This window comes from Macaca thibetana, chromosome 4 (assembly GCF_024542745.1).
Source record: "Macaca thibetana thibetana isolate TM-01 chromosome 4, ASM2454274v1, whole genome shotgun sequence".
NCBI lineage: Eukaryota > Metazoa > Chordata > Mammalia > Primates > Cercopithecidae > Macaca > Macaca thibetana.
This window is the reverse complement of record NC_065581.1, coordinates 113,334,012-113,348,219: the sequence shown is the minus strand read 5'-3', so window position 1 is coordinate 113,348,219 and position 14,208 is coordinate 113,334,012. Positions and strand designations below refer to the sequence as shown.

Below are 14,208 nucleotides of genomic sequence, written 5' to 3'. Positions count from 1 at the left end.
AGTCTTGCTCTGTTGCCCAGGCTGCAGTGCAGTGGCGCAATCTCGGCTAACTGCAACCTCCACCTCCCAGGTTCAAGCGATTCTCCTGCCTCAGCCCCCGGATCGGGTAGCTGAGATTACAGGTGCACGCCACCACACCCAGCTAATTTTTGTATTTTTAGTAGAGACAGGGGTTTCGCCATTTTGGCCAGGCCGGTCTCAAACTCCTGACCTCAGGTGATCTGCCCACCTCAGTCTCCAAAAGTGTTGGGATTACAGGCGTGAGCCACCATGCCTGGCCTGGCAGTGTTTTTTCTTCTTAATGGTCCATGAAGTCATGGTTTTAAATCTGATAAAATATGGTAATGTAATATTTGGAATATGCTTTTCTGTGTCAGAAATGCCCAACGCATATATATCCGCCTGGTCTTAAGGGCCATGTAGGTTTCTACTCTGGGGATAAATGATCACCCAAACCAAACATTCCACGTGGCAACTGAGCTCAGCTTTCTTCAGAACAATCTGATAGGATAGTCTGTGTTCGTCTAGGTGGGTATTTTCCTCAGCGTGCTCTTTGATGAAGTCTAAGCTACATATTTTATCTGTAAATTTGGAAATATAAACTGTAGGTCATAGTCTCAGCATGTGGTTTAGAAGGATTGGGTAGGGATGACATCTGAAATAGACAGCCACATTTTCCAGCCTGATGATGAGTCATCTGTGTCTGTCCCACTCCAAGAAATTGGCCCCACCCCCATTATCCAGGTGTGCATAGTGCCAGGTGTGCATCCCCAGGTAATCTCATCTAGCAATGTTGGAATGCACACAGTGCAGAGGAGATAAAATCCCTCTGGTAACTGACTCTTTTTATTTTTTTTTTGAGACAGAGTCTTGCTCTGGTCTTGAACTCCTGACCTCAGGTATTCCACCCACCTCGGCCTACCAAAGTGCTGGGATTACAGGCATGAGCCACCGCACCGAGCCTGACTCATTTTTTGCCTGATAACCAGTTGCTTTATAGAATTGAACTCCATTTCCTTGGGCAGTCAGATGAACACCCTGGTTCAATTCTACCCACCAGGAGGGTGTGACCCTCTTGGACATGTTTTCATCCCTGCAATAGACAAAACATCTCAGTTATGTTCTGTATTCATTAATTATGTAAGTTGCAATGAGGAATGTTATTTCTGTAATATCATCCCTGGGCTTGTGCAATCTGTTTCATAAAATATCTTATTTTAGAGTTATTTATGTTGTTATAAGACCTTAGATTTTGAAAGCAAATCAATAATTTCTACCTACAAAGTGGTAAAAAAGATTAAGATAGATTTCACCAAATTGTGTACCAAAGTTTCAAAGTAAATTCATCTTGTTTAACCAGTAATTTGGTTGAATAATTAAACCCTTTTCTCCCCCAAGAAGAATTTACTTTGAAATCATTGATTTCTAGACCCACTGGGCAAACAGAAGCAGGCTGAGTAGTTTATAAATCACCCAAAAAATCGCGATGGTGTCTCTATGACCCTTTAGTAAAAAGGAAACCTTACAGGTGTTTGGTTTGGTTTGTTTTTAAGACAGAGCCTTGCTCTGTTGCCCAGGCTGGAGTGCAGTGGCTTGATCTCTGCTCACCGTAACCTTCACCTCCTGGGTTCAAGCGAGGACATCTGGCTAATTTTTGTATTTTTAGTAGAGACAGGGTTTCACCATGTTGGCCAGGCTGGTCTCGAACTCCTGATCTCAAGTGATCTGCCCTCCTGTGCTCCTAAAGTACTGGGCTTACAGGCATGAGCCACCATGCCCGGCCTGTTTTGTTTTTGTTTGTTTGTTTGTTTTTTGAGACAGAGTCTCCCTCTGTCACCCAGGCTGGAGTGCAGTAGTGTGATCTCAGCTCACCTCAACCTCCACCTCCTGGGTTCAAGTGATTCTCCTGCCTCGGCCTCCCGAGTAGCTGAGACTACAGGTGCGACCACCACACCTGACTAATTTATTTGTATTTTTAGTAGAGACGGGATTTTGCTGTGTTGGCCAGGCTGGTCTCAAACTCATGGACTCAAGTGATCCTCCCGCCTTGGCCTCCCAAAGTGCTGGGATTATAGGTGTGAGCCACTGCGGCCTGCCAAAAGCTTACACATTTTTCAAGATTAAGCTCTTCAATTTAGGAGATTGTGGGAAGAGAGAGACAGAAAAAAAGTTATGGCCAGGAAGGCAAAACAAAGTAGGAGGCTAGAAAGGAAAGGTTGGATGGGTGGAGGCCTGGAAAGGGATACTCAGCGGCCCGTGGGGGGGATTACCTGAACTCCTAGTTTCTGTGGTGCCCTTTGGAGAAATCTGGGTGGAGGTGTGTTTGCTGTTACCTCTTACCCCAGGTCAGGCCCCCACAGGATCCTGGAGGAGAGTCTAGGGTGGTCTGCACACTGAGGGTAGATTGCCTGCTGTAGCTACAGAAACAGGGCCAAGGGGCTGACTAAAGTCCACTGAGGGGGTTGATCTGCCCACCGAAAGAAAGCAGATCACAACAAAAATAAGTGTCCTGGGGTGAGTGAAGGAATAGCTGTCCTCTCTGATGCAACCTTTAAGGGCAGTTCCCTGCTGCGTGGTCTCCCTGGGTCAGTCTTGCTGCTGAGGGAACAGGTGTGCCTTCCATCTCTCACTCTCAGACACATGAAGGGCCTGACTCCTCAGCAAATAAATGAGCACGTGAGCCCCAGAGGGGGCTCTTCCTGAAGAGCATTACACATGCTGGTATCCAGACCACTCCTGTAAGACAAGCAGTGGTGGCCAGTAAAATAGAAGAGTTCAGTTAGGTGCCCAGTGACACTCTGGAGTGCCTACAATTTCCTGTCTGAACTTGGGCTCAGGGCACTAGGTCCTTTTACCTACAGTTATGTAATTAATAAAATATTTTGAAATATGGTTTTAGACTGTAAATAGAGAGAGGGGAAGTGTGGACATAGATAAAACAAAATAGCATTTCCACATTTTTTTCTTTTTTTTTGTACTTAATCTCTAATGTGATAGTAGTGTTCACATTTTTGAATAGCCAAGAGAAACATGTGGCCAGCCCAGTCGGAGATTATTATGCAATGGCCCTCTATTCATGGCTAATGAATACCGTGATGCCCACACAGCATTTGCTCTGTAGTGGAATCACACTTGCAGGAGGGCTTTGGACACAGTTCTTCTCTGTATGCCATAGGTGTTATACTTCCACCTGGACACAAGTTTAAGATCTTTGTGAGTTTTTTGGAGTTGCATTTCTACCATGAGGCACCATTTTCTCATACACATTAATTGTTAGCAGTTGTGCTTATTACTGCCTGGGAGAAAGGACCCCAAAGCAATTGCATTGATTTCATTGTTGGCATGATGTGAGGCTGTTCTCACTCCAGTTACGACCACCTAAGCTGAGAAGCCTCTTCTCTCTTTTGTGTTGTCTTTCCCCTCAGTGACATTGAGATTTCAAGAGGACAAACTCCAAAAGCTGTGGATGTCCTTGCCAAGGAGATTGGATTGCTTGCAGATGAAATTGAAATCTATGGCAAAAGCAAAGCCAAAGTACGTTTGTCCGTGCTAGAAAGGTTAAAGAATCAAGCAGATGGGAAATACGTCTTAGTTGCTGGGTAAGACACCATGTAACATCCACTTGACCAAGCAGACATCTTTACAAAACTCTTCCCTGTACCCTTGTCCTTGTACCCCTCAATCCATCCTATTCTCACATTTGACATTTTGTCCATTTAATCTGGCATTTCTTTATTTGGTGTGAGGTAAGTTTTTATTTTCAGTGCAGAGCAAATTAGTCAACTCTACAAAATATAAAGTCAAACAAGTTGCAGTGCTTTCTCTTTTGTTTCTCATATTATGTTGTTATTACCCCTGCTCCCCCTTGGCTTTTTTAATTTCATTTTTCATTATAAAAATCAAGATAGGAATTGAAAGTAAAATATTTTGAACTCAGCAGTTTGTTTTGTGCATTCTACTTGAAATATTTTAATGGAAAAGGTACAGATAATCGTATGAAACATGTTTTCCTGTTAATATCCTTGATCTTACTGATATATTCACATTACAAAAGCTCATTATTTGCCTTCTTCTGCATTTCAGAACTAATGTTGAGCCATTTTCACTTGTGTTGGTTATTTTATAAAAAACAAATTCATAGTTTTTATGAAAAGGAGTGTTTGCTTTTTTCCTCTTCTTTTTAAAAAAAGAAGTACATTCACTAGCTGAAAAGATGATAGAAAGCAAGGGATTTCAAATATTTATTCAATGTGACCTGAGGGAACATCGTGAGACCATATAAATTCCTTTGTTGCCTTGAAATTTCATTTCAGTGACTATTGCTTATGATGTATAGGCCAAGGCTTCAGGCACAAAAACCTGTTTGTCAGGCAGAGACATTTCTTGTAACCGAAATTGACTCCTAGGTAATTTGTTTTTACATATTTAATTATTAATATAAGTGCTTTTTTCTTTATTTCTTTTTCTGGTTATAAAAACAATGTAGTTTCATTGTAAAAATATTCTAAAAATTCAGAAAACAGAAGTAAAAAAGTAAAACATCCCAAACCCAAGCACTCAGAGGAAACAACTATTGACCTGCAAGGACTGTTGTGATGCTGCTAGAGTCTCAGCCATGAGATCAAGCTCGCATGCTCTTCTGTAAGCAACCTGATTATTCGAGCATATGTGGCATACTGAGCTCCATGTGAGTGAATATTGAGCTATGTTACCATTTTTCATGACAACATAACATTCTATCACTCACATCCCAGTTTCTTTTTTTTTTTTGAGACAGAGTCTCGCTCTGTTGCCGAGGCTGGAGTGCAGTGGCGTGATCTTGGCTCACTGCAACCTCTGCCTCCCGGGTTCAAGCGATTCTTCTGCCTCAGCCTCCCGAGTAGCTGGGATTACAGGCATGCACCACCATGCCCAGCTAATTTTTGTATATTTAGTCGAGATGGGGTTTCACCATATTGACCAGGCTTATCTCGAACTCCTGACCTCAAGTGATCCACCTGCCTTGGCCCCTCAAAGTTCTAGGATTACAGGGATGAGTCACCACACCTGGCCACATCCCAGATTCTTAAACGTGTTGGGGAAGCAGGGGCTGGGGGAGTAGCAAAAATGCCCAGGATGAGGGTGGAGATCCCATCTTACACATCTTCTGGTACCTCTAGTTCCATCAATAAGTGCTGCCCTGGCTCAGCCACTGGTAGTACTGAGTGTTTCTAATCGTTCAAGGGCATTGATGCAGAAAAATAATTTGAACATAGAATAGGGATGTTCCACAACTTATTTGACCAATTTTCTACTGATGGGCAATTAAAGTGTTCCCAATTTTTGTCATTCTAAACTGCTAGAATTAACAACCTTGGGCATGTGGATTTGTGCATCTGCTTAATTATCTCCTTAGGAAAAATCTCCAGAGGTGAGTTCAATTATTTATAACTACAAATAAAGCAAAAATATCATCCAAAACAATATCACCTCTTTAATGATATAGTGATTTCTTCAAATCCCTTTTCCTGCCTCCTTTCCCACTTTCCTCTCCTCTTTCTCCTTCTCTTTGTGTAGCTTTTCTTTTCTTTTCTTTTTTTGGAGACAAAGTCACCCAGGCTGGAGTGCACTGCTGTGATCTTGGCTCACTGCAACCTCCACCCCCTGAGTTCAAGCAATTCTTGTGCCTCAGCCTCCCGAATAGCTGGGATTCCAGGCATGCACCCCCATGCCTGGCTAATTTTTTTTGTATTTTTATAGAGATGGGGTTTTGCCATGTTAGCCAGGCTGGCCTTGAACTCCTGGCCTCAGCTGGTCAGGAGGAACCGCCCGCCTCCTCCTCCCAAAGTGCTGGGGTTACAGGCGTGAGCCATCCTGCCCAGCTTCTGTAGATATTTTTGTAAGAGGGACAGACAGCCAGGGCATCTCAGAATCCCTCAGCAGTTGGCGTTGTAAGGAATTCATCCTTTGCTGCACACCTTGGTTGCCTGTGGCTTCACCCTTCTCCCTCAGGCTTCCAGGCTCACTGCAGTTAGATTCCTGAGGCCCTTTCCATCCTAGAACCCCAAACTTAATGTCCCCATAATCGAGTGTGGGAAAGTTCCTTGCTGAGGGGAGGGGTTGGCTCCACCTGCAGGCACCCTCTGGGCCCAAACCCTGCAAGGAGCTGCCTCTGGTTAGATTGGCTCTGGGGTCTCCGAGTATGGGGCACAGTTTAGTCAGGGTTGCTTTTATGGCAGTATGCTTGATGCATATTTGTTTACAATGAATAAACAAACTCGTGGCCATGACAAGACCTTTACACAGCATTTGATTTGTGGAACTGGTTCCCTTCTTCCCGGCCTCGGGTGATCTTGGTAGGTGGGTTTGCAGGATTTCTCACCCTGTCTAGATAGGAACACTTAAGGAAAACTTGGTGGGATGTGTTGTCTGTTTATGAAGGAAGAATCCTGCAGCAGATTTTCTTATCCAGTCCCTCTGCTTTATTCCATTTGGGGCTTGTCAATAAAATCAGAAATCCAGACATGGATGGCCCTGACCTTACCTTGGAACACAAAACTGATACTTCTAAAACAAATCTGTGATGGTATTGTTGTCAGGCTCCTTACTTGTAAACAAAGCTGGGCCTCCAGCCTCATGCTGGAGAATGCTAGCTAGCACGGCTGCCTGGGGTTGCAGCCAATGCGGTCCATGGCCAGTAGAACATTTCTCCACATTGGCTCTTTGTTAGCATTAATATGTATAATTGAGCTGAAATTGGCCTGCCATGTTGTAAATAAAAAAGAAGATTAAACATGAATTTTCAAGAACAGAGTAAACACCAAGGGATCAACAATTCTTTTTCTGAAATTCTGATAGAAGTTTCTTTACCTAACAAAGACCTTTGAAGGAACAAAATTAAATGGCTTCTTTTTTTTTTAACTATATTGGGAAAAAATAACCGTGCTTGTAAGATTATGATATATGTATGCATTCGTGACAGAGCTTGAAGAGTTTTAGGAAATAGCCGTACTGGATTCTATAAGGGAAGAATGAACAGCTCCTTCTCCCCAACACAACAAATGATATATTTTTTAGGGCTGTAAACTGTCATCAGTATCTAATCCTTTAATAGCTGAATGATTGAGATCAGTTCAGACCACAGGCAAATATTTTATCTATAGTCTAAAGTGGGCCTGGCATGGTGGGTTGTGCCTATATTCCAGTTACTCGGGAGGCTGAGGTGGGTGGATCACTTGAGGCCAGGAGTTCAAGACCAGTCTGAGCAGCATAGATCTTTAAAAAATACAAACAAACAGCAAAAAGCAGCGCTGGCTTAAAGCAACATTTGTAATCTAAAGTGAAAAGTTAATTTGAAATAAAAATCACCTTCATGTTTTTACATTTGACCAGATCAAGCGTTAGGGGGAAGTGACATTATCAAACCATTATATGCACTGTTGCAACTTCTTTAAAAATATAAATGACCCCTCCTTTAAATGGAGAATTATTTCCTTTTTCTATAAGTCTTTTCTAATTCTGAAAATAATATTAGCTTATTGTAAAAAATTTAACATAAAGAAAAGTAAAAAGGAGATAGCTAAGTCTCTCAGAAGTCAATATTTTATTTATACATTCATCTTTTTACACTTTGAGATCATGCTATAAATACCATTTTTGTCCTTTTTTCTGAACACTATAAATCTTTTTCCATGCTTTAGAAGAATTCAAATACCCAAGTAATTTTTAAATAAAACTAAATAACAATATATTTGTTATTATATATTTGAATTTATATAGAAATATGATTTAAATATATCACCAATGGGATTAAAATATAAAACAATGAGATTTTAAAAAATCTTCTATTATTAATAACTCAAATGCAGAACAGATTAAGTCTTTTAAAAAGCCATTCTTCAAACCTTAGGATTTCTTATTCAGTCAGAATCATCTGCGTTTCATCAACTACACATCGCATGGTATTTACACCTACACATCACTTTATTTGCTTTGCCTGACAAAATGAAAAGTATTGGGAATTGTTCAGGGAAATACGCCAAAAGAATCTTAGGGACTCATGAGTTTTACATATTTTCCCAGTTACACTAATGAAAAGGAATTTTGTTTGAGAACTTGACTTGGAGTGCAGCTGCAGGGCATTTGAATCTCAGTCTCCATCAGGCCTGCACCCATTTCTGTGCAGAAGTTTCTAGAATTTCCCTGAATTGGTTGGACAGAGCAGCTAAAAAGGAAGCCCAAACTGATCTCGGAATAGACTGAATTTCACATTAAAGAAAAGGAAAAATTTGAATCATTCACATCATTTCATCTTTTTTTTTTTTTTTTCTGCAGAGGGCCAAATACCTGATTGGATTTTTTAAAAAATGTTTCAACCAACCCTTTATTTTGGTACAACGTAAAAATAATCTGACTTTTCTAAGATTTTGCTTTCCTGCCTTGAGTAACTATTTAAATATCTGTGAGATTTTCTTTTATTTGTGCTATTTCCAGAACGAAACAGAGGTATTTAGAAGAAACCACTTCCCACAGGGCCTTTGAACCGTTTACCTAAGTCAAGTGTAATGAGAAACATCACCAAATGCACCATGGGGTTTACTGTTAGATAATAAAAGGCTTTGAAAACCTCCTAGACCCTAAAGCTGCCTGGAATGGATGATTTATGTTCATATGCTACTTGAGCATATGTTTTGGAGTGCATGGTTAGGCCTATGGCTAATGGCAGTGGTACCATTCAACAAGATTCTGGGTCTTCAGAATAGTTCAAAGTTTTACCACTTCTCTCTGGATAAGCCATCTTTTTGACCTTTGAGTAAATTACAAACTTGTTTTCAGATTGTGTCCAAATGGTCACGGGTACTTTGACAATTCTTTCTGTAGCTGCCAATAAATAATACTCATCTTAAAAAAGACATCATTCTGGCAGGGCATGGTGGCTCACACCTGTAATCCCAACATTTGGGAGGCCAAGGCAGGCGGATCATTTGAGATCAGGAGTTTGAGACCAGCCTGGCCAACATGGTGAAACTGGTTTCTATTAAAAATACAAAAATTAGCCGGGCGTGGTGGCGGGTGCCTGTAATCCCAGCTACTCAAGAGGCTGAGGCAGGAGAATTGCTTGAGCCTGGGAGGCGGAGGTTGCAGTGAGCAGAGATCACACCATTGCACTCCAGCCTGGGCAACACAGTGAGACTCCATCTCAAAAAAAAAAAAAAGCGTCATTTCATTAACCCTTTTTTGCTGGTCTGTGCCCTGAACAGGTGATGTGATCGGGGTGCAAAGAGGGTGAGCATTGTCCTTTACCTTAGCAAGTGTGTGGCCTGGTAGGTGAGACAGGCACGTCAGAACGCTTATCATGAAGCCATCTGAAAAATTCTAGAATAATCAAGTAATCAATGCTCTAGATATCAGGGAGGGAGTACAGAAATCTGCCGGGAGAAGTGGAGGAAGGTAATGAACAAAAATCACAGTTCCATCTCTATGAACTCTAAGCTCCCATAGAAAAAGAAATTAGAGGACCCAGCGCAGTGGCTCGTGTCTGTAATTCTAGCACTTTGGGAGGCTGAGGCGGGCAGATCACAGGGTCAGGAATTTGAGACCAGCCTGGCCAACGTGGTGAATCCCCATCTCTACTAAAAATACAAAAGTTAGCCGGGTGTGGTGGCACATGCCTGTAGTCCCAGCTACTCAGGAGGCTGAGGCAGGAGAATTGCTTGAACCCGGGAGGTGGAGGTTGCAGTGAGAAGAGAGGAGACGGGAGGAGAGGAGAGGAGAGGAGGAAAGAGAGGAGAGAAATAAAGAAAGAAAGAGGAAAGCAAGAAAGAAAGAAAGGAGAAAAGAAAAAAAGAAAAGAGAGAAAGAAAGAAAGAGAAATTAGATTACCTTGGTGCTCATTCTTTTCTATATCACTGTTGATGATTTGGAATCTGAGCTAAAGATACTGGGGGAAAAACTGAACCAAATTTTGATTCCAAACGCAGGAAGGAGGTGAAATTAGTTGTTTTTTATTGTAGCTCTCCTTTTATTGCTCCCAATAAATACTTCCTACTTTGTGATTTTCCCGAATTGTATTAGTTGGCCGAAAGCTGAGCAGTCCTGTGTTTCTAATTAAGAATTGGATGGTTAGCTGGAGTTTTGAGGAGGTCATCTCTGGGCGTGTCTGCTTTTGGCTTTCCTGGGCAGCTATGCTTGCATATCCTTGGGAATGAAAATGTAATCCTTCATGTGACACAGTTTAGGTAAACCACTTAGTCCTTTGCAAACAACAAATGCTCAGTACAGTACTTAAATGACACCATATTTGATGCCACAATTTCTTTTCAGACTCTTCTAAGATTGTGATGCCTGTGGGCTTTTAACTGCCCTTGTTGATGTTGTATCCAAGAAAACAGAAAGTTGACCCCGAGCAGAAGTATTAATATCTTTGTATAACTTTCAGTCTTCACGTGGACCCCACTGCAAATCTGCTATTTAGACAGATGCAGAGGTGACTGATAAGCCAGGGTCGTGTGGCTTCAGGAGTCTTAGGTTTCTTCCATGCAGCGGTGTCAGGATAGGCTCACCAGCTCCTGGCCACAGCAGGTACCAGCGACCTCCTTCTTGCTGAATCCACCGACCACTCTCGGTCCTCATCCTGCTTCCTGCCTCGGTGGCGTTTGAGTTTCCTGTTCTGGAAACAGTCTTATCCTTGGCCTCCTTCTGAGACTTCCTATCATGTTCGGCCTTCTTCTCCAGGGTCCTCTTATTTTTTATTTTTTGTATTTTTAGAGACAGGGTCTCACTATATTACCCAGGCTGGTCTCAAACTCCCTGGCTCAAGCAATCCTTTCACCTTGGCCTCCCAAAGTGCTAGGATTACAAGCATGAACCACTGCACACAGCCGGGTTCTCTTATTTTATACTATGCCTTCCTAGTTTCCTTTTGGACTCTCTTCTTCTGACAACTCATTACAAGCAAATGTACTGAACTCTTCTGTCCTTATCCCTTTTGTCACTTGCTGCACTGTCCTTGGGTGATCTTACCCATTCCATGCTTTAAATGGCTAATTATAGTTATGATTTCCATCCATGGAGAACCTGGGTAAGTCAGATGGCTGGCTTTGCCTCCCAGCTCTGCTGCTTACTAGCTGTGTGACTGTGGGCAGGTTGCTTAAACTCTGTGCCTCAGTTTCCTCATCTATCAAGTGAGGGTACAAATAATTAACCCCATAAATATGAAGCGTATCACCTCTCCTATTAACTGCCCCAATCCACTCTGAGTTTTATCTGGTTAACATTTATTAATTTGTCAGGTCTCACCTAAGATGTTACCTCCTACAGGAAACATTCCCAGATGTTCAAATCTAGTTAGATCCTTTTTCCATGTCCCCTCATAATTCAGTCTGACTGCCCTATTTCCCTGTCTTAGTGTTTGTCACAGTTATCATAACTGCTGATGTATTCAGATCAGCTGGAAGCTTGTGAGGGTAGAGATGGAGTCTGACTGGCTCATCATTGTGTCCCCAGGGTCTAGCTCAGTGCCTGGCACATAGCAGTACTTGATAAATACTTGCTGAATGAATGACTCATGGAATTGCAGGGTGCGATGACGCCTCTAAAGACATTCCTTCTTTGCGGTTACATCCCTAGGTTTTGTAGGTTAGAAAACTCTATTAGATTTGTTGTGGTTGGGTATCCTTGACAGCGTGGCTCACAGTAACTCATGGAAGACCAAATTGCAAACCTAAATGACAGGCTTTAAAATTTTTAACGATGCTTATGGTGTTCTAAAGAACAATTTTATGAGGCCTTACTTACTAATGTAATAGGCTCTCTTCAACACCTAATACTGTGATGTTATGAACATGGGAACATTTGGTTTTGCAAAGTGTTGTCATCAGCAATAAGCTTCTCAAGAGCAGAAGTTTCCGCCGTAGTATGCACAGGGGCTGTGGACTTTTTTACTATTTGAAGGACTGTCATATGGAAAGGGATCAGGCTTAGTGTGTAGACTCCAAGAGGTAGGACACAACAAGAATGCAGATGCCTTCTCTTTAGAACAAAGAACTTTCGAACTATAACAGCTGTCTGGAAATGAGTGGGCCACCCCGGAGGTCATGACCTTATCACCATGTGTGTTCAAGCATGGCAGGGAGAAGCCCTGGGCAGGGATATCTGGAAGGAGAAGGACAAGTGGGGACTTCAGGGTCCCTTCTAATCCTGAGAGTCTGGCAGTGCCCTACTCACCCAAGGACCATTGAGCTAGGCCCTGTGCCCACACCATAGGCCCTGTGCCCACACCCTGCCCCAATAAATGGCTCAGGAAGAACAAGTGCTACATACTCATTGGCAAGATATGCCACCATCAGCTTAATTATTTAAACCATTTTGACAAATGGTTTTATGGCCTTTCTTGAAATTGATGTTGTTATTAGCACTGCCCAGTAACTTTTCCTTTTTGGTCTCTTGGTAAAGGTGTGTCTGTATCTTGACTTTAGCTTATGCCTGGCCTGTGTGATGGGGTAGACCATAATAGCCTGAGAAATTAAATTCTGGAGTGCATTTTGGAATGAGCACCCCCAGATTTGATTCTAGTGTCTTAGGCTGGTTTTGCATTGATTGTCTGGGAAATATTATAAAATTCACTTTCTCCTCCCGGACTCAGGATTACACCCACCCCTCTTGGAGAAGGGAAGAGCACAGTTACCATTGGGCTTGTGCAGGCGCTGACTGCACACCTGAATGTCAACTCCTTTGCCTGTCTGAGGCAGCCTTCCCAAGGACCAACGTTTGGAGTGAAAGGTACTGTCTTTAACAACTAGTGTACTTTTCAGGGCAAAGTTGGGGGGAGCAAATTGTAAAAAGAACATTGTCAACAGATAAAGAGTTAAGACTTTTCAGGGGACTTGATACATTTCTTCGCTGCGCACTCAGTACATAGTGGTCGCCCCACGTTGGTCCCTCTGGCATGGAAGTGAGCAGTGGGAGCTGCCAGGGCTTCACTGGACGCCTCGGGAGCCGGTTCCTGAGGCTGTGTTGCTCAAGGCTCCCACCTCAGTGCAGTCTCCCATTTCATCAGGACCTTCTTTGCCAAGTGATCTTGAAACACGGCCATCCATATCAGTGTTTGATCATCCCAGTCTCGGAAAAGGTCTTTCCCTCTGCTTTAGTCTCGGCTCACTGGAGTTGCTGTGTGGGGCCCGCAGAGCTCTCTGGAGACGGACTGGCTGTGGACGGCGAGTTGTGATGAAATTCCTCTTTGGCTGTGGTTGGGCTGGGATCTGGCACTTTCCCATTTGTTACTCTTTCTTCCTTGATTTATCATGAAATCATTCCTTAACTCACTTTACAATGGTATTTATTGCTGCAATTACAGTTTGTCTTTGGCACTTCATGATTTTTTAAGAATATTATATTTCTATTACTGTTACACATATTAAAAACGTATCTCGTTAAGTACTGATAACTCAGAGTGTCATGCTTCGTGTAGCGGAATGAACACTAGGGTTGGGGTGAGGAGGCTGAGGTTTTGGTCACAGCTGTGTTTCCTACCGCGATGTGACCCTTGACCACTTGAGCCAGTCACAGCCTCTCGGAGCCGCATCTCTAAAAGTCCAAAATGCTGAGAGCGGCACCAGGCTCACCCAGTTGTTGAGAGGATCAAATGAGAAAGCAGGTAAAGAATGAGGGCTACTGCCAAATGATACACACATGGGCGGTGCTGTTACTGCTTTAGGAAAGAGGAGTCCTTTTACTCTAACAACCAACATTTTTAGGGCTGTGCAGCATGACAAATCTCACATACTATTATCTGAAATAAATTGAAGCTTATAATTTATTCATTTGAGGTGGTTATGCGGTGGGTTTTTGTTTTGTTTTTTTTTTTTTTTGAGACAGAGTCTCGCTCTGTCGCCCAGGCTGGAGTGCAATGGTGCAATCTCAGCTCACTCCAACCTCTGCCTCCGAGTTTCACGTGATTCTCCTGCCTCAGCCTCCCAAGTAGCTGGGACTACAGGCGCCCGTGACCATGCCTAGCTAATTTTTGTATTTTTAATAGAGATGGGGTTTCACTGTTTTGGCCAGGCTGGTCTCGAGCTCCTGACCTCAAGTGATCCACCCGCCTCAGCCTCCTGAAGTGCTGGGTTTACAGGCATGAACCACCTCGCCCAGCTACAGTGTATTTTTTTTAAACAAAGTTTTCTCAGATATGAAATCATGTACAATTGATTTAGATAAAGTATAGTCACAGAG

General features: G+C 42.7%; 1 protein-coding gene across 4 annotated transcripts in view; it reads left to right on the top strand.

Annotated features, from left to right (window-relative positions):
• Nucleotides 1-14,208, top strand: part of MTHFD1L (methylenetetrahydrofolate dehydrogenase (NADP+ dependent) 1 like) — a 232,082-nt gene that overhangs the window by 56,591 nt on the left and 161,283 nt on the right. For 3 of the 4 annotated variants that reach the window (XM_050786245.1, XM_050786246.1, XM_050786247.1), the window contains exons 11-12: nt 3,426-3,599; nt 12,623-12,759. In XM_050786245.1, coding sequence (XP_050642202.1) covers nt 3,426-3,599; nt 12,623-12,759 — 311 coding nt within the window. The remainder of the gene's footprint in view (nt 1-3,425; nt 3,600-12,622; nt 12,760-14,208) is intronic. The other variant, XM_050786249.1, reaches the window with a different exon arrangement.